This window comes from Eutrigla gurnardus (genome assembly GCF_963514095.1).
Source record: "Eutrigla gurnardus genome assembly, chromosome: 15".
In the NCBI taxonomy this organism is placed as follows: domain Eukaryota; kingdom Metazoa; phylum Chordata; class Actinopteri; order Perciformes; family Triglidae; genus Eutrigla; species Eutrigla gurnardus.
The window spans coordinates 13,693,628-13,714,037 of record NC_139938.1 but is presented as its reverse complement, the minus strand read 5'-3'; the positions used below and the strand labels follow the sequence as shown (position 1 = coordinate 13,714,037).

General features: G+C 43.7%; 1 protein-coding gene across 3 annotated transcripts in view; it reads right to left on the bottom strand.

Annotated features, from left to right (window-relative positions):
* Window positions 1-1,700: 1,700 nt before the first annotated feature.
* Window positions 1,701-20,410, bottom strand: part of dclk1a (doublecortin-like kinase 1a) — a 42,253-nt gene continuing 23,543 nt past the window's right edge. Inside the window, exons 1-13 of one of the 3 annotated variants that reach the window (XM_084028328.1) lie at window positions 18,943-19,088; window positions 17,459-17,553; window positions 10,129-10,210; window positions 9,191-9,363; window positions 8,260-8,379; window positions 6,464-6,610; window positions 5,663-5,796; window positions 5,491-5,568; window positions 5,293-5,389; window positions 5,135-5,215; window positions 4,932-5,045; window positions 4,641-4,714; window positions 3,738-3,930 (exon numbers count right to left, since the gene is read on the bottom strand). In XM_084028328.1, coding sequence (XP_083884454.1) covers window positions 3,873-3,930; window positions 4,641-4,714; window positions 4,932-5,045; window positions 5,135-5,215; window positions 5,293-5,389; window positions 5,491-5,568; window positions 5,663-5,796; window positions 6,464-6,610; window positions 8,260-8,379; window positions 9,191-9,363; window positions 10,129-10,210; window positions 17,459-17,553; window positions 18,943-18,958 — 1,269 coding nt within the window. In that variant the 5' untranslated portion in view covers window positions 18,959-19,088 and the 3' untranslated portion in view covers window positions 3,738-3,872. Of the gene's footprint in view, window positions 3,931-4,640; window positions 4,715-4,931; window positions 5,046-5,134; window positions 5,216-5,292; window positions 5,390-5,490; window positions 5,569-5,662; window positions 5,797-6,463; window positions 6,611-8,259; window positions 8,380-9,190; window positions 9,364-10,128; window positions 10,211-17,458; window positions 17,554-18,942; window positions 19,089-20,410 lie in introns of those variants that run through there. The other 2 variants (XM_084028327.1, XM_084028329.1) reach the window with 2 other exon arrangements.

The window sequence follows — 20,410 nt, the reverse complement described above, 5'->3', positions numbered from 1 at the left end:
GGAGAGAGACATGCATCGGCTCGGCCCACAGTGCTCAGCAGCAGAGAGGTGACGAGACTAGAGCCGAGCTGTATTGTGTAGTGGAGAGGGGCCAACACACGCTATGCGTAATTGCGCACACACGCGCGATCGTCCTCTCAAATGCGGCTGCATCCGGCCCGGTTCAGCAGCATCAATTTTTTTTCCACCTTCAAAAAAAGTCCTCCCAGTGCGTACTGGATTCCGGCTGGAAGCGCCACTGGGTGTTGTTATATATTCACATTGAAATTCTGACATTGATTTGAGCCCCACCGTCGTATGAGTTAGCCCCACCATAGTTGAACCAGAAAAAATACTCTGGCGTAGCCACTGCCTTTGATACATGTCACATCCCCCTCTCTCTCCCATGTTTCCTCTCTATCCACCGCAAATACAAAGGTGTCTATGCAAGAAAATAATCTTTAAAAAAAAAAGCCTTGATCATATTGTTAAAAAAAGGTCATGCTATAGCATGTCGAAAATTCACGAAAAAGTCAGTCAGGATATATTCATAAAAAAATATTTAAAATTGTTAAAAAGGCATAAAAATCGCTCATGTCGGAAAAAAAAGTGAAAAATCGACAAAATTCATAAAATGTTGTAAAAATGATGTAAAAGTCCTAACATATGCTTCTATATCGCGTGTCAATCAAAATCTGAGTGTAGTGAGTCCAAAACAGTCATAAAAAGGCTCATGGCAGGCAGGCAGGTGGTTGAGTGGTTAGAGTGCATGCCATTTACCCATGTCTGCATATATGCGGCAGCCACAGGTTCGAAACCCGGCTGGAGATCCTTTGATACATGTCACATCCCCATCTCTCTCCCATGTTTCCTCTCTATCCACCGCTAAATACAAAGGTGTCTATGCAAGAAAATAATATTTAAAAAAAAAAGCCTTGATCATATTGTTAAAAAATAGCATGTCGAAAATTCACGAAAAAGTCAGTCAGAATATATTCATAAAAAAATATTTAAAATTGTTAAAGAGTCATAAAAATCGCTCATATCGCTTGATGCACCAAGTCTCAGTGAAGTGAGTCCAAAACAGCCATAAAAAGCCATGATCAATTTTTTCAGGAAAAAAAAAGTCATACTATAGCATGTCGGAAAAAAGTGAAAAATCGACAAAATTCATAAAATGTTGTAAAAATGATGTAAAAGTCCTAACATATGCTTCTATATCGCGTGTCAATCAAAATCTGAGTGTAGTGAGTCCAAAACAGTCATAAAAAGGCTTATTCATGGCAGGCAGGTGGTTGAGTGGTTAGAGTGCATGCCATTTACCCATGTCTGCATATATGCGGCAGCCTCAGGTTCGAAACCCGGCTGGAGATCCTTTGATACATGTCACATCCCCCTCTCTCTCCCATGTTTCCTCTCTATCCACCGCTAAATACAAAGGTGTCTATGCAAGAAAATAATCTTTAAAAAAAAAAGCCTTGATCATATTGTCATGCTATAGCATGTCGAAAATTCACGAAAAAGTCAGTCAGAATATATTCATGACACGTGACTCAAATATTATCTGTCCGCCATTTTACTGTTGGAAAAAACTTTCCTTGCTGTATGTCTGATAAAAGTTTTTTTTATGCAACTGTGGAGAAGCCAAAATAAATGTCCGTGAATAAGGTCTTAGAAAGTTCCATCTATAATACCTCCTCTATAAAAAAAACCACACAGTTTGTTTTTGAAACATATTTTAATAATCACTATGCTTATTGATAGACCATTGTTGAACAGAGGTACAGGTATTGGTATTGCAACAGACTGTAATACTGTAGTGCAGCTGTGAGAGCACTTTGGTAAAACCACAAGTGCCGGAGTGATGGATTTCAACAGCACGACTAATTCTGCTGATCTGCTCAATATGTGTAATGATAAGAAATACAGACAAGTTTAATGGCTGCAGATCATGTATAAAAAAAAGCGAATTCTCACTCCTCTGGCTTCTCGTTGTGAATTACTGGAAATCCCTTTATCGGTTGAAAGTGACATCATTCCCAGTGTCTGACAAGAAGCAATGGTGGTGGTCTTCTTCTTTAGATTTCACTGCGTACATCCATCCATGTGGGACGTCAGGTCAAAATGGTCCTTTTCAACTCATCTGCATTGTTTCATTTTCGACCTGATGATGTCCTCTTGGTTTTTTGTTTTCTTTGCTGACTGGACGGATACACACTGTTTGTTTGTTTTTTTTTGTTTTTTTTTACAGTTTTCATAGACTCATTACTAGTAAAGAAATATACTGTATTGTGAACTATCAAAATAAATGAAATTATGTTATTTACATAACATATAAACAAAAATTAATCACAGAACATTTTTTTTTATATAAGAATAGGCTACTGTATGTCTGTCATGCTTTCATCTGAATAAATGAAGCCATGAATGAGGTTCTACAGAGCTGAAATAAATCCACTCCCATAACTGTACTTAACTGTACTGCTGGTTCTCTGGCATCCATGCTGTCGATCTCGTCTCTGTTTGACTGCACCTAGACTGCAGTACTTTGTGCAAATAAGCAGCCCACATAAACGGCTAATTGTAATCTGTCACATTTGCCACCGAAAACATTTCACCAAGCTCATAACACACGGCGAACTGAGGCTGCAACAATTATACATTTCTGTACTGCTGGATGATGAACTACACCTTTAGTGTTGGACAAAATATGTAAACGAGGCTTGAACGATGTTTATATGAGCGTCACAAAATTTCAAGATTGATACGATATCAATTCAGAAGGATTGTGAAAACAGAGTTTGCTACACAAGCACCCAAATGCTGCTGATTTTTGTGTATGACGATGTCATGAAAGAAGTAGTTCATAAAATCACAAGGAGGGATCAAATGCACCATTATTGTCTTAATAGCAGTCTGTGTAACTGTAATACTGCAATCCAGCATTACAGGAAGGCAACGCCAATACTGCATTTAACACATTTTGTAAGAAAAAAACCCTCCTTTCTCTTTACTCTCATCTCATATTAGCCTACTTTTCTGCTTCTACACACTTTGACATTATTTTCCTTCCACCAGGCTCTTCGGACAAGCCGACAAAGACATATCCTTTATGAAAAAAGGGAAATACATATAAAAATGCGGTGACTAGAGGATGAATAAATAAGGTTCAATAAAACATGAACATTGGTCCATATTCTCATATTGCCTAGAGCTGCTCCACCATAAGGAAGTTTCCATGTTGAGCCCGGATCATCACTGAAAGGGTCGAATGACGCTGTTGCCCTTTCTCGCTCCTTGAGCTCTGCAACATGTGCTCAGATGAGAGAACGTTAAAAAGAAATAAATTAAAAAGTTCCACCTTCTCCATCTTCCTCTTGAACTTTTTTTTTTTTTTTGCCTCTTCCTCCCAACCTCTCTACCCTCTTTTTTCCTCCATCCACCCTTTGATCGATCCCTCCTCCAGATGTATTATGGGCAGCTAAAGGTTCTTTTTGTTGTTTGCTTTGTTTCCCCCTGTTCACCCCAGCCTTAGATACGAGACTGTTGGGAAAGCGGATGTTTCCTCTTCCTCCTCCTCCGTATAGAGGGAGGAGCTGGATGAGGATTTTTTTCCCCCTCCTTCGCTTCATCATCCTCCTCCTCCTCTCCTCCGCCTCCTCTCTAGAAGGGCGAGCTGGGGGAGTAGACGATGCTGGCTGAGCTGATGGAGATGTCATCAGAGTCAGATAGGAGGCTGGGGTTCAGGGAAGGGTCAGAGCAAGTGTCAGGGGTCAGAGAGGGAGGGGCCATGGGCAGGCCGGGGAGGCAACTGGGAGGCTCCGGCCGTAGCGCTTTTGTCGTCGATGTGTTTACCGTTGTCACCGTTAGCATCATGTGTAAAGGCAGTGGCTTCACATCCGGGTGGCGTCCTCGTCTGAAAACCTGCCCCTCCTTATCAAGAGGGGTGGCCTGAATGAGGGAGGAACAGGAGATATCAATACCTAAATTAAAAATGTTGATGTTAAATTATGTAGATTAATACATTAAATTACTGTTATCATTAATGCATTACTTTGTTATATTGTTAATATTAACCTATAAACACTAAACAACTATAATCCTTCATCAACATAAATATAAATCCTCCAAATCAGGAGTGAATAAGTCACACAACAGCAGTCAGGCAGTGGGAGCAGGTAGGGAGCATGACATCAATCAAAAAAAAAAAAAATGGACTGGTTATTTCTTTGGAAGGCAGCATTCACAAAGAAATGATGTAAACAGAAAGTGAATGTTGCTCAATGAAAACCTCAAACATCACTTGTGTGATGTTTTTGTTCGACAGAGACATTCAGGAGACGCACTCAGAAGGGTTTAACCTGCACATCCAGGAGACACCGATAAACGGTGACACAACACAGAGGACAAGGCGTCAGCAAAAGACAGACGACAATGAAGCAAGTGCGGCATGGAATATGTGCAAGCGAGGGATGAAAGGGAAGAAGCCAAGACGCCAAGCACAAAAGACTACAGAGTGGGGTCGACGTGGAGCTGTCGACACAGCACAGCGGCAGCCAGTCAGCAACATGGGGGGAGGCAGCAGTATTTCCCTTTCTTCTCATATCTCATTGGTTTTGTGACCTTCTACCCGATTGTATCCCTATGGAAACCGGGCGTACCTTATCCAGTACATGGCCGGGTGCTGGTAGAAATCCAACGACCCAGATCTCTGCATAGAAAAGCTGTCATCCAACTGAATGCAAAAAAGAAACCAGCACAATCAATCTAAAAAAACAGTTCACTGGGAAACAGAACAAAGACACAGAACTTCACTCAGAAGGTCGAATAAGAGATTATCTTCAAAATAAGTCGCAGAAAACTGTGGAATCAGTAACAGCTCTGGAAGAACCTAACAATGTGTCAGACCAGTTGGTTTATGGGTAGTGTAGTTTGGAGTGGCGGCGACTTACAGAAATGACTGACACTCCTGCAGTTGTGTCGTTGCCCTTCGGACTGGTGTTGAAGTGCTTCTTTATCTTCCCCGCTACCGACAACTGATGGTCGTTCTCACATAGACCCTCATCCTGTATCGAGGAGAGGGAAAAATCAGCACCTCTATTGGAAAATTCTATTGCAACTCGATGGATATGAGCTCGATTAACGCTGTACTCACAGTGACCCAAGGGTGCTCCAGCACCTGGAGGGCAGTGTACCTCTGATCCACCTCCACCTCCAGCATGGATCGAATCAGCTCCTACAGCGGCAAACAGTGGTGAGTCAATTCGATACACCCAAACAGAGCGTGTTCCTACTATACACATAGATCTTCACCTTGGCCGTCTCTGACACGTTGTCCCAGTACGGGAGAGGAAACTCCAGCTGTCCCATTAGTATCTGATCAAAAAGCACTTCCTGATCGTCACTGCTCCTGTAAACATTTCCACATTAAATACTGATCTGATTCACAGTGTTCAAAGGAGGCCATTTGGGGAAGTCAATAGGAGTAAAAGTGGAATTCCGTTAACTTACCCTCGAAATGGTGGGAAACCACACAGGAGGATGTAGGTGATGACTCCAGCTGCCCAGATGTCCACCTTAAGGCCATACCTGCACAAGACACATAAAGATAAAGAAAAAGTTAAGTATTTCTCATGATTAAAAAAATCCTCTCATTTGTCTTAACGCTGCTGAAGATTCTTACCCTGTTTCTGCGATGATTTCAGGTGCTACATATGTCGGGGTCCCGCAGACAGTGTAGAGGGGGCCGTCCACCACAGTCGCCAGACCAAAGTCTCCCAGTTTCAGGCTTTTGCTGCCGTCCGCATGCTCATATACCTGAGCACATAAAGAAATACACATACAAGAAATGATTTTAAAGTTTTTTTTTTTTTATGTGATTAAAGCATCTTTCAAATTATTTAGTTTCAGCCCGAACCCGGGGAATGATGGATGCATCATCAGCCCTTCATCCTCAGAGGTCTGCTAGAGTGTCACTAGGGGGCAGTAAAGTCACACACTTCCTGTGACTTTCAATCAGCATTTACACTGATGTTGAAGAAGTGGTAGGTCAATGTACACACATGTTTGTGTATGTCATATGGGCGTGGCTAAAACGATAGTAGCTCCTTATTATAATTAATATTATAATGGAAAACAAGCCATAAATCTGTTGTAACATGTTATATTTATATTATATTTGGTCAAACATTCCAGCATATTTCAACTTATTGTTTTGGGTTTATGGCTCATGACTTCTGGGTGATAGACAGGGTGAAGAACAGCAGCAGAGGGATAGGATGGAGAAGATGACCAGGAGGTGGACAGAAGGGAGGAGGAGGGAGGGAAGGCACACACGAGGGAGGCTGGAGACGGCTTGTGCGGGAGGTGTGAGGGCAGCGTGGATGAGTCATCCCTCTGCTCTGAGAGTCCAGAGTGAGTGATATTACTCCACCGTTCATTCAGACAGTACTGCGGCAAGTTACGTGACGGTGCACGTGCTCACCAGCAGGTTTTCTGGTTTGATGTCTCTGTGCACGATGTTGAGGCTGTGGAGGTATTTGATGGCGTTGGCCAGATTGTAGAGCATGCCGCTGGCGTCTCTCTCCGTGTACCTGTTGGCAGAGGTGATGGCGTCGAACAGGTCGCCCCCCTGTGGAAGAAAATCACTATGGGTAATGATGTCAGCATTAGGAACAGTCCGCACGGGAGTTTGGTGTTTTGGTTCGCTTACAAGTTTTCACAGTTGCTCGTCTTTTTTCTGCTGAGAGGCACTTTCAGCTGGAAAAGTTGATTTAGCAGCGAGGGTTTGAGTTTGCTCAGCAGCTGGAGGGGTATACTGTGTCCTCACTCCTCACCCAGGTTGAAACATCTCCTCCTCCCTTGTCTTTAATATTTCCCTTTCATTTATTTCCCTTTAATTTCTCCTTTTCCACTTTTCTCACAGGCTTTTTAATTCATATTGTTCATTCTGTGTGCGTCCCCCCCCCCCCCCCCCCCCCCCCCTCTCTCATCCTCTCTGTGTCTCTACCCCTGAGTGGACTAAGTGGAACAGAGGCTTAAAATAGTGCTGAATCTCTCAAACCCTCTCCGAGCACCGACTCAGACACACTGTCAGCATGCAGCCTGCACAGGGACGGTTATTTAAACATGAGCGCTGTCAGACTCTCACCGCTGTATTTGCACTTCTCAACCCCCACTGTGTGGTCAAAAGCATGTCATACGGGATTGTCGAGCATCTCATTTCCAAAAGGCGTGGACATTAATATTGCGCTATATGACACCATCCGACATTTGAAACCTGCCGGGAGTTTTTCTCCCATCCGTGAGCACTGGAGGGGTCAGCCGTGGGTGTTGAAGCCTGGCTCACCGGTGGCGTTGGATGGTGTTGAGGTGAGGCCTCCGTACAAACCAGTTATTTCACGCTATATTGAATAATATAGGTCTCAAAATGCGGAAGTGCCTTAAATTTGCATTCTTTCTAACAGCCATCAGGGGGCGACTGCTTTGCTGCAAAAAGAAGTCTGAATGTATAGAAATCTATGTGAAAATAAGCTTACTTCTTCCTTGATTCGTTACCGCAGTAAACAATGTAAACAGGAGTTAATGGGCTCGTCACAAGTTTCACTAATCACCAGTCTTCAAGGCAGCATGATGTGCATTTAGTCAATTATGGTCCCATTTACAGTCAAATGGAAGATTAGAGAGGGGCTACCTCGTGATTGACGGGTCACTACCACACCAGGGAGTTGTCCGCATGCTCGTCATACAACTTACACACTATTGTCGGGGGAAAAAGTAGTTTTGTGGCTACATTTTACACCATCAGTCTCACTTCTCTTACCCTTCATCTCCCCTTTCAATGCATCCATCTCTCTCTCTCTCTCTCTCTCTGTCACTGCCACTCTGGCAGAGATCCTCTCCACCTCATTCATCAACAGCCTCCTCTCGATCCTCCTACTTTGGACGCGCTCACACGTACACACGCTTCTTCCACAGATTGCCTCTCATCTATATTCTGTAGTACTCTACACCACAACACGAGCAGATGGATTACACTCCTGACTCCTGAATTATGCACAAACATATCTCGACTCGGAGAGCGAGGGAGAATAAAGAATGTGAACCCCCGAGCGCTTCGGGGGCCACAGACCGATTCTCTCGATTCCCACAGTGTGTGACTGGTTGGAATTCATTATCCCCTCTATCTATCTGTTATCTTAGTTTGTTAGTTTGGCCAGATATTCCAGACAGTCCATGAACAGAACAGATGACAAACAAACATGTAATTACGGTACACACCTTGACCAGCTCCATGACCAGATAGAGTTCACTGTACGTGTCCACCTCCTCTATGAGCAGCACGACGTTTGGATGTTTGACCCGGCGGAGGATGGCCACCTCGTTCTGGATCATGTGCTCCTACAAAAGATCCATTTGAGAGATGAAATCAGTTTAATTAAAGCAAAAAGAGTAACTTCACACGAGGGCCTTTTTTGGCGATGGGTGTGGTGAAAAATGTTGCACTTTTAGCCACAATCAATAGTGATGTCACGGCGCGCTGACACCCACTAGACTACACTTCCACATGGAGGTGAGAAGTAAAACCACTAGAGGTCAGGGAAAACATGGTGTTAAATTGCTATTTAAATGACGAAGGCTGCGGTCGAATAGTGAAAGAATTATTTCCCTTTCTCCTATTCCTAACGCCTTCTCCTTGACCTCGGGGTGAAACGTCACGGGGTCAAGGAAAGGCGGGAGGAGAACTCAGGAAAAGAAGAAGAGAATCCGACCGTACTTTTACCAAGCTACATCATTATAATGCTGCTGATGATTGACAGCTGATGATCAGTGATTGACGTGGGTCAGGAAGATCCGTAGCATCCGATGCTAACGGAGGCTGTAAGGAAGCATTGGAGCTCCTTTCCTTTACATTCAGAGAATTCAAACTTATCCGGCCACTTGTTTACCTCCGGGTCACTTCTTCAGTTAGAAACCTTCCTAAGCAAAAAGGACTATTCGACCGCAGCCACAGATTAGAATGGATCAGCCTAAAAATGTAGGAGGAGGTAATATCTATTTCTCAGTTTTAGTCACATTAAATGTTAATTCAGAGTCATTGTCAACATGAGAGCAGTTTTCAACACAAGTCATCTTTTTTTTTTCTAGGAGAATTAAAGCCTATTAGTGTTCCTACTTCAGTGGTGCGGCCTTACACAATACTCATATTTACCTTGCCTCTGCATTTGCCCTTGTTGATGATTTTCAGAGCGTACTCCCGTCCCGTGGAGTGCTCCACACATTCCCGGACCACTGCAAAGTTTCCGTCTCCTAACATGCGTCCCACCTTGTAGCGGTCTGATATGTAGGAGGGCACGGCTGGAACCTCATCCACTAGAACCTCGGCTGCAGGGGGGAGAACGTGGGTTAGAGCAGCTGAGGGACTATTTACTTGGAATAACAATTAATTACTTGATATTTAACAACACAAAAAAATGGGATTAGTAAAATGATTTGCAAATGATTAATATGGTAATAAATGGCTCAAAGTTGAAAGAAATAGTAAAGGGACTGATATAAAACAAATAACACAGATACTTAAAATATATAGAATATTAAAAAGTTGAATATAACATATTTTAGATCCATTATCAGTTCTAAATCCTTGTGATGTAAACTTTACTTTTCAGAAAAATGAGATCCGATGGTCAACATTTTGTCACTACGCTCTGCGGAGAGCTCTGTGAATGGCAATCAAGCTAACTAACTGCTATATATATGCAACCATAGGCCATTTAAATATGAATTAATGCATTGGTTTGTAACATGTGAGAAGGTCCTAATAGTCATGTAAAAGATGAAAATGTTAGAGAGCCCTGAATCAACATAAAAGAGCATAGTTCTCAGTGTAACCTTTACCAAATCCAACAGCGCATCATTGTTTGGAGTCACGGAGCTTTATGGAGTCAGAGAGGTGAAGAAGAAACACCAGAGGAGGTGGAACGTGTGAGAAAACAAGGTGATGAGAACAGGACGTACGGCACAGAGACGGGGGGGAGAGAGAGATGCAACAAAGGTCGTGAACATGATTCAGACATGCATGACAAGTACACTGCCTTTCCCCCACCGACGGACAGATGGGACATTTCATGTAATGATAACATTCCTCACCTTCAGTAACCAGTTCGTCCCTGTCTTCCACCGAGCTGGAAACTTTAGTGGAAGACAGAGAGGAGGAAGAACCCTGGGACGCCTGCAGAGAGGGAGGGAGGGAGGGAGAGGAGAGCAGGATGGCAATTATATAAATCTATATTATCACCCAAAGTAGCGTGTCATCCACTCCACATGCAGCAAAACACCAAGAAGGGCTTCTTATCCCAGCCGAAACAAACACCTATGTCCAAAAATAGACAAAAGGACATTTTTTTTTTGTGACTCATCCTCAGAACATCCTAAAGTCTGTCTGTTTGTCTGTTCCTGTGTGGCGTGTACACTGGGCTCACCAAAAAGGGCCTTATCCCACCAAACCACCTGCGGACGGATGATTGCATCCCAATAAGCTCCTCTCCATTCACAGCATCGTTAAGTCGGGTCCCGTCCAATTCTACTTTAAACACAGGTTTTGATGACATTAATAAAGGCAAAGCAATAGCCGCCTGCGATGTGGTCGGTGAGTAGGAGGTCATTAAGGGGAAAGAGATGCAGCGTCTGCATCCATCTTAAGACAAAAACTCATTACGCCCTCCACCTCGTAACCTTCTGTCTGGTTGTCATGGAAGCAATGAGGGTGGGAGCGAGGATCTAGTCGGGACTGTAAATGAAAAACCTGCCCCTCTCCAATCTCTCTCTCTTTCCTCCACTCCTGTCCATCTTTCTGTTCTCCTCTCTTCCAAAACCCGTTGTTGGCTTCGCATTATTATTTTTTTTTACATTTGGACGACGTGATCATGCCTTATTTATCTCTGCGTTTGTAAGATGGACAAGTCCTGAGGACACTCTGTGGTTTGGGAGGTTTCCAGAGCTCGAATAAATCCTGCAGGTGCAGCTGGCACATGCAGACCGGCCCGGCGATGCAACTGGCGGACGTTATATATTCCTCTAAAAATGAAAGCTGGTCGATGTGAATCATTAACAAGCACGGCTTGCGCTCTAAATGCTCTGCACTATGCGTGTGATGCATGAGCCAATCCAAATGCAACGGAGAGCATTACATCAGCAGTTTGTTGGTGAATAATAATCTGACGACACACTTTTGTTTCATCTCTCATTTCTGTGCAGATGTGTGTTTACTTTTTTTTTTTATTATGCTCCCTCTCATAATTCACACATGATCAATCCCCACTGCTTGGAAATCTAAAGAGCGTTGCTGAATTAATGGCTGCTGTCTGTTGTTATGAGGTGACGTGTAAAAGGAGGCCAAGTCTGGCATCAATAAATGTTAATATATCATGCTGAAAGTTCACCAAACAAATCTCCTTCTGACTTTTCAAACTGTGTCTCATATCACGCTTCTATTTTCACAAAGTGTTTTTTTTTTTCAACAACAGTGCAGGTCAACATCTATCAGATTCAAATTCTCGCTTGGAACTAAAAATAAGCTCTTATTTCTATGGTGTCCGGTCAGACCGGGATACGGCCCGGAGAGTTCGCTGTCATGGCAGAAAGAGGAAAAGGCCACCCATCATAATGACTTAGAGCTGAAAACTACTTACAAAGCTAAATTGCCCTATATCTCTGCCCAAGTAACTGCCAGCTCGTTTACTCATCTCTAATGCTGTGACCTGAAAGCCACCCAGGTGAGTGTAGCTGTGAGTCAGGCAGGATTCGGTTTATGTAATCATGTTTTTTTTTGCTCGGGCACTCATCCCAGAACAAGAAAACCCACTTAATACACATAAAGCCAATGACCCTCTTGTGATTCACCAATGAAACATCCCCCCCCCCCCCCCCCTCGACTCATACATTTGCCTCTCTTGTCCCCTTTATGCCCGATCCAGCCCTGTCCTCCACTTGCTTTCTCATTTTGCATTCCTATCTCTCTCTCTCTCTCTTCCTGCCACCGAGGGAAACAAAATACTGTTGCTATGGAAACTGCTCACAGAGAGGAGAGGCAGCTTATGAGAGTCCCAGAGTGGAGACAGCAGCCTATATATGGCCGTATCCTGTCTGCGGGGCTGGGAGGTAGCTTCAACCTTCTATGAACATCGCGTCTCTCTTTCCTGTGTGAAAACACTACGAGACAGATGGAGTGACAGACAGGAGGAGGAGGAGGAGAAGCGGAGCGAGACGGAGAAAGGGAAGAGTAGTAAGAGAGATGTATGGAGGCTGGTCTGGTGGATGTTGATCATTATATTTAGCAGGAACTGCCTTGTTATTGTTGGACCATCCAGCCTAGTCCCGGTTGCACAACACAACATACACTATTCCTAGCCTGACATCTCTGTTGCTCTATGACTCACACTACAACACACACACACCGACAAACCTTTTACATCATAAGTGGAACCGCTGCTCTTCAGCGGCTGCATACTGATCCGGGCATAAATGTGAATTAAACAGGACGTCCATGATTGACCCTTAAACGTTGAGCATCATCGCAAGACGTGCAGCAGCAGAATTAATGAATAAGGAAGTCTGTCATAAGTCAGCATTAAATATGCACGGCTCGTTTAAAAAAAAAAAAAACGGGTTAAGAGTAATGCCGGCCTTGTCCTCGATGACCCCGTTTGAATCTGATTACATCCTAAAGCCGTCTTCCCTCCCCGTCCCTCAGGCTAAGACGGCCAAACCGCCTCTACAGCAGCTTTTTTCTCGACACTTTCGCCCGCCGCGCAATATCCAGCAGAAGCAGGACTTATTGTTGTTTGCTCCGGCAGAAAAACATCTAATAAGATTTGAAGGGAGCAGGGTACTTTGTTTCGTCCCATGAGTTCCCACTCCACCCCTCATAAGGACAAGAGGTGCAGCAGATCATATTTCTCGGCTGTATTTTGGTGTCTAGACGGACGGGGAAACATAATCTATTTGACTCTCATCTGGAGAGATCAACAGTGTTGGAGGGGGGGGGATTCGGTCTTTCTGCTCTGCCAGTTGGACAGTTTTCTAATCACGATCCTGACTACGGACTGCAATCCAGGAGAATCACAGGAAACGTGATTAAATGCCTCGGGGAGAATTAAAAAAATGGGCCTCGGGCTGCCTAAACCTGCAAAAAAACAAACAAACACATGCAGAACAGACGCAGTGGGATTGGGGAGATGAATGCTCCTCTGGGACTGTATTTGCGTTGTAATCTCCTCTCTGCTCTGCCGAACACAGACACGAGTTTAACAAAGGAGAACCGACCGTCGTCGTCATCATTATCATCCGACATCCACCGTTTGGTTTGTTTTTTTGGCACAGGATGAAGAAGAAAAAAACACAACATGAAAATGAAATGACAATGAATTTAATAGTGACATCAACAAATGGAAATGAATACATTTAAGAAAGAACAAAGAAAATACAAACGGAAAACAAATTCACCAAGGAGAACTGGCGGCTTTACATGACAAAAATCCCAATAATGTGTAAATGATGGACCAGGTTATCAAATATGATTTGCCTGTGATCGAGCCAACAGACAGTTTTCTTTACTTATCTTATGTAAATGGCATCTACAAAATGTGACGTCACCGATTAAAGATATGTAAAGCTGGATTTGAATCATTTGTGAATAATTTGAAGGGATAAAATGTTCAAGAAACATTTGACGCTTTTTAAAAATCGCAGCAAAATTTAAAAATCTTCCACAGTTTCCTCATGTGCTGCAGCCAGTCGTTCTTGGCAGATATAGGAACCAAAAATCAGACAAGCCAACTAATGACATCAACACGACATGAAATAAGAAATAATACAACCAAATAACAAATACAGTCTTTAGTAACATCGTACTCACATGGATGAAATGAAATAATCAAGAATTACACTCTTTCTCTCTCTCTCTCTCACACACACAAACACATAATTTAATCATGAATCACCCAACACAAAATATGGAAGATAATGAGAGATGGAGCATGCAATTCAATGGATTAGTGACGTGAGTGACTCAGCAGTGAGAGGATGATGTAGGTGACATATACTACGGTTGACTATTAGCCTCGAACGCTCACACAAACAGCTACCTGACCGTATCACAGCTGTCGTATTGGCATCGCAGCCCTTGTCTTGGCTTCAATCTGTCGGCCAGAGCTCTCCGGTTATTGTATTTTCTGTTTTGTTTTTTTATGATTTATTTCCCTGTCTGTGTTTTTCACATCTCATGGACGAAACTAGACTGGGAAGATCTGTGATCTCGGCAGCTCATTCGATTTATCTGTACGTGCTTGGGGCGGATATTGACTGAGAGCAAAATCCGAGGTGTTTCTGTAGGTTTATTATAAAACATCCCTATGAAGCGATATGAAAATGGAAAGCGAGGCTCTTGTTGAGGCAAATGGAAAGAAGAAAAAGAAGGGGATGGGTGGCATCGTGAATGTAGACCAGGCGTTCTGTTCATTAAAGTGGGTCATACTAGTGCGTGCCAAATGTATAAAACAAATAACATGTGCAACTGTACATCGAGCTGCACAAATGGAGATTTCATGTATTGCGATGTTTTTTTTCTGAATCATACATGCATGAACATTTGAGTGATTCTGCCTGCAGTTGCCGTGAAGTTGTGCACATCCGTGTACTTTTATGTAAGCGTGACAGGCGAAAGCAGCAAAGCATTGTCTGCGTACGCTGCTCGGGGAAATAGGTTAGGATGGTCTGAGCTGTGCGAGCAACCGACATCAGGCAGCAAAGTGCCTCTAAGTGTTTAAATGCAGGGTCCAGCGAGGTGAGCTATTTAAATGCTATACGCGTAGTAGGTCACTGAGGCTCAGCGGCTGCCCAGGAAATGGATTCATGTTGGCTTCCAACGCTTTGCAGGCCAGAAATGTCATCGCTGTAGCTCCAGATGTTCTTTTAAGATGTTAAAAATTCAAGTTGCATTTGAAGGGAAAAACTGATATTTTGGCGTAGGGGCGAGAAAGGTGCATGCATTGCCGTCGCAAACATAACAATAAATATGTATGTATTCTACATTTGTGATTATTCGTGGCTGTTTACACAGAGGCGACACAGAGGGAGAGCTAGTTTCAGAAACTTGGCGCGTACTTCTCAAAGAAGCTTAGAATTAATCTACAAGGGAAATGATTGGAATATAATTTCTCCCTGTGAAGTTAATACCCTTTCATATGGGGGAGTGAGGGGGGGGGTGAGAACGGGTGAGAGAGATGGAGTGAAAGAGAAATTTAAAACTGTCAGGGAGGGACAGAGAGAGAGAGAGAGAGAGAGAGTCGCTACCAGAGCAGATAGTCAAAGCATGAAGTGGCGGAGAGAATTACACCATATAGCTGAAGAGTGTGACGCTGCGGAGTGGAGAGGAGAGATAATGGGGCTGTGAGGTTTCTTCCTCCCCTTCCAGTGAAGCCATCGCAGGCTTAGCAAAGAGCGTCAGCGAGCACAAAGACCCAAATAATCTCTCATTGGGAAGTGGATGTTCACCAAACTGTAGGATTTAACGGCTGTATCACTCAGGTATCACTGATTGCACTACGAGACAAATTTGTGAATGATGAGAAAAGTGAAAAAGTGTTCTCATTACATCTGGTTAGCCCTCCCTCACCTCTATACCGACCTCTCTCCGAAACAGTGGAGATGATCTGGGAGGAAATATCAGAGCTGGGAACTGTAAATGTCTGCATCAACTGCCCTGAATGTATCCATTCAGAGTGAATTGCATAGAAAGAAGGGGAGTTTATAAATGTGTGAACTCGCCAACCTCCCCGCCTTTCAGCACTGAAATCTACGGTGACCCACTTCCATTATCCGGGCGACTGTGGAAGTTCCAGCGCACCTCGTTCTCTTAGTTAAAACCCAAATGTGACGCGTTCCTGATCCGTCTGACTGACCTTCACGTCGCATCGATATAACCTCCCCATCGCTGATGGATTCAGAGGCCTTAGGGCCAGACTCCCCCACCATTCATTAATTCTTCCTGGCACATCAAATGTAGCACGAGACTGAAGCTAGCGAGCCCAAGAGATGAATTCTTTATGCTATGCCGAGTTTAGCTCACACACACACACACACAGTCATTTATGTACAGAAATAATTCACAGACCGCTCAATTTTCCGCGTCCTATTAAAAAAAGTATCGATTGGATTTTTCTTCCTTAAAAAGAGCTTCATGCCGGCAACAATAAACAGCGAAATCATTGCAGAATAAATCACAGGTCGGTCGGTGCTGTATGTGAATGTAGCCGGGCGTGTTTGTTTACGAGGGAGAAGGAACTTCATCAGCAGAGGGCTTAGAGTTTCCTGCAAATTAAAGAGCTGCTGCGAGAAAACAGGGACTGATTAGGATTCGAGACCGATATTAAAAGCTCACCATCGTCACTGTCAAGCGCTGGATTAACGCATATTTTGATCTTGAGCGCACGCGCACACACACACACACACACACCCATGCACACACACACACACACACACACACATGCACACCGACCCTCTGGAATGTGGGATTCAAGGTTTCTCCGTTTTGAGTTGCATGCTCCCTCTCTGGAAAGTTAGCATCCCCTCTAACGGGACTACCAGCTTTACGTGGTGCGTTTGCATCTCAGATCCTCTTTCTCCCCTGTTAGCTACAGGATACACATCATAATTCTCAGATTTTAACAGACTTTTTTGTTTGTCTAAACCCAGATCAGTGACAGAATACATGATAATAAAAAAAAGACAGCTGGAATCATCAGGGTCACTAATATAAAATGTGTTTCTAAATAGTTTTCACATAAGGGAATGTACAAAATGACATAAATTGATAAAAAAAAAAAATCCTAGATCAGCAGTCGGTTCTGATTGGGTCATTTTTTCACTGCTTGGTTGCTAATGAGGATGCAAAGCAATTTTTTTTGCAGAATAAAACAGCTCACAAAGCCGGCCGTCTAATTTTCAGATCAGATATTGCACAAATGACTGACCGACGGATCTCTAAAAGCCAGTGATAACATCATTCGTTGTTGGGCCTCCGAAGGCAGAGAGAGAACGGGTCAGCATATATGGGAACGGGACAGAAAATCAGCAGGAAATAAGGAAATCGCCCTTGGAAATCTATTAACAGTGAGATAAGAGTTGTGACATTAGAGGATCCTAAACGTGAGCCTGCCATTCTTGGAATCCCAGAGCAGCACTGCGTGAGGTCAAAGGTCAAAGCCCCACCCTCTTTCTGAGACACTAAAGATGTTGGGATGCTGTGGCTTCTTCGTATTGCTAGCGACTCTAAGATGTAGTCGGCCTATGCTCAGTCATGGATTTGTCCTTTTCCTGAGAACATAGAGGGAATTTGTTATAGATTTAGTGTCACTAGATGTTATGGGTGTGTGTGTGTGTGTGTGCACGTGTGTGTGTGTGTATTGTGTAGTTGTCTTACCCGGCGTCGGCTGAGGCTACCCGGGCTGGTCGGGGAGGGACTGGGAGATTTTCCCGAATGAGGAGTGGACAGCTGACTGGCCGGTGTCCCGTTCACTGGAGGGAGGGAACAAAACGAGAGAGAAAATGGAGCAGGGTGCACGAGATGGGTGAGAAATACTGGAATAGATGATCCTTTAAATGTGAATGTGTGTTTTTTACAGAGCAGTTTTATTTCCGAGTGTCTAGCAGCGGCCCACACTCCCACCCTCAACATCTCTCCGTTCACATGAATGAGGCAGAGGAGGATGAGGACAAGAGGGGGAGTCAGAGAGAACAGAGCACTGGAGTCCACACCGCCAGCCAGAATACAAATCTTGATACTCCAAATCTCACAGAAACCCCAAACCTTTAAACACACGCGCACCGAATAATCACAGCTCTCCACGGGCTTCAAGAGCATCACCGCAATTCCTCATTTTCATGTCCTCATTTTCAACCAGACCCTCCAAATCGGTGCACTTGTGACCTCAGCTCGGTCTACTTCTTCTCCAGCTGCAGCGCAGCACAGCAACCCAGCAACCAACCCGGCAACCCAGCGGCATCACCTCATTAAACAAGAACATCAGGTTAATCAACACAGAGCCCGGATCCCGTGTGTGCGTGTGTGTGTGTGTGTGTGTGTGTGTGTGTGTGGTCAAGCAAAAGCCAGATTCCCAAAAAAAGCCTGATCCTGCACACATAACATGAGCCTGTTTTTTTGGGGGTGTTTTTTTGTTATTGTCTCTGCAAAAATTCACAGCTTCACCTCAAGTCACCTCAAGGTTGTCGGGACTCACATGAAGCTGTGTGAAACTGCAGTTATTAATGATAATGGATCCAGGTGATTTAACTTCAACGTATTAAATTAATTATGCAATTCAAAGAGGAAGGTATTTAAAGTGACTGAGATATGAGGCAATTTAGTATTAAAGAGAAAATGCATCTAAATGTTAAATTAAAAACAGAAAAAAACAGCATTCCTTGTGAAAACCACTGCATGTAATATAACATATATTTCATCTCTACCTCCCTGTTGGTGCAGCGGAGAGGTGAGACCTTCACCGATAATGTTTATTCCCCTGCCGAGATCAAACAACTTTCTGAATTATTCAAGACAAAGGGAGAAGAAGCGCGTCATCTCACACACACACTGCGTTAAGAAGAAGGCTATTCTTATTTCCCTCCGCGGGGACCAACGGAATTAAGACGCCGCTGTTGTTCCAGCAATTCCTGGACGTTCATTGATGAAATCCCACATCGGCGTTTACGCTGCGCGGTGCAGACGCTCCTCCCGGTTACACAACGGGACGAAGACAGTGAAGGCATCTCTCATTAACCTCGTGGGCTACTACGAACTCAGTGGCGTTCAAAGGCACACCAACCCACATATATGCATGTATTTATATATATAATCCTGCTGTCGGGGGGAGAAAAAAACACAAAAATGGTGTTTTAGGCTCCTACCTTCCACCTCCAGCATGATGAAAAACACAGTGATAATCCAACGCGGGGTGGAGAGGAGAAATCGGAGGAAGAGGAGAAGCTGAAGACGATGAAGAGCTCCGCCCGAGTGTGATAGTAAAGTGTGGTGAATGGGAAAGACGGAGCAGAGCTGGAGCTACTACACGGGGAGGCGAGGAGGCTGCTTGCGCAAACTCTGACGCGCAGAGAGAGAGAGAGGGGAGGGGGGAGAGAGAGAGAGAGAGAGAGAGAGAGAGAGAGAGAGAGAGAGAGAGAGAGAGAGAGAGAGAGAGAGAGAGAGAGATTTGAATTGGGAGAGATTGGTGCAGATAGAAAGAATATGTTCAAGCAGACTGTGATGGTGATTCCTACATGCATCCTGAAGGCTCTATTGTCTGTTTCTCAATGCTGCCACTTTTATTCTGAAATCACCCAACAACAGCAACAGCTCTGCATGGCAGGGGTCATGTGACACATCAGCATGTTTTTGGAAAGAGTCTGAAGCTGTAGAGCACAGTGGTGGAGCCGGTCGGTCACGTGACTAATGCTCTCTTTCTTGGTTCTTCTCACACAAACAGTCAACACAAACAGCAGATCCTTTTGATGCAACCAATGGGAGCAGAATCCAACGCAGCCGTTTAGGCTTCTTTCCCACCTGCTGCGTATACGGCTGCACGAAATTCAACTTGAAAGCTGTGCTAGCTAGCGATGAATATGGAGACGGACCTCATGTATGGACGCGTCTCCAGCTGAGAGATGCGCTGGATGATACTTAGGCTTCATATTGTGATGTGAATTTAAATAAAAGAAGGAGAAAAAAGGCCTCAAAGTGATTGTGGAATATACCAAATATGCAGCTTAAATCGAACTGCGGGTGACCCAACACAAGTTCTGATGTGTTTTATGCAAAAGAAGTGAGCTATAACTATGCACATAATAACACTAACAGATTACTGGGGTGTCTGTGAACATCACACGTCATTCATCCCAGTGAGCATCTCTGTCAGAAGATGTTCAAAAGAAGTAAATTGAACGTTGACATTTAGACCATATTTCACTGGGAATACCGGCTTAGTGGAATTTTCAACCTCTACATCGTGCTACATATCGTTATTTTGGAGTCTAACCAAGATACCACATCCACATTTGTCAGTTGAAAGCCAGTATTCCAAATTGTGGCGAAATATGGCTTAAATCTTCAAATATTTGGTGAAAAACCTGTCAATTTTGAACCAATTTTGAACATTTTTAGTTGTGTTTTTTGAACATTTAAGGGCTTTTAAATGTAAACATGCTCACTGTGAAGGGGCATTTTTACAGTACAATAAGAAATGCATTCACAGTATACTCAATATTGTCTGTGGTCTGAGGGCTATTCAAAGGTAATCTGGGGAATTTGGCACATTTAATCAGTGAGTTTATCATATATAAGTGTGTTTATATAAGTGTGTGTGTTTTTAACAATGTTTCA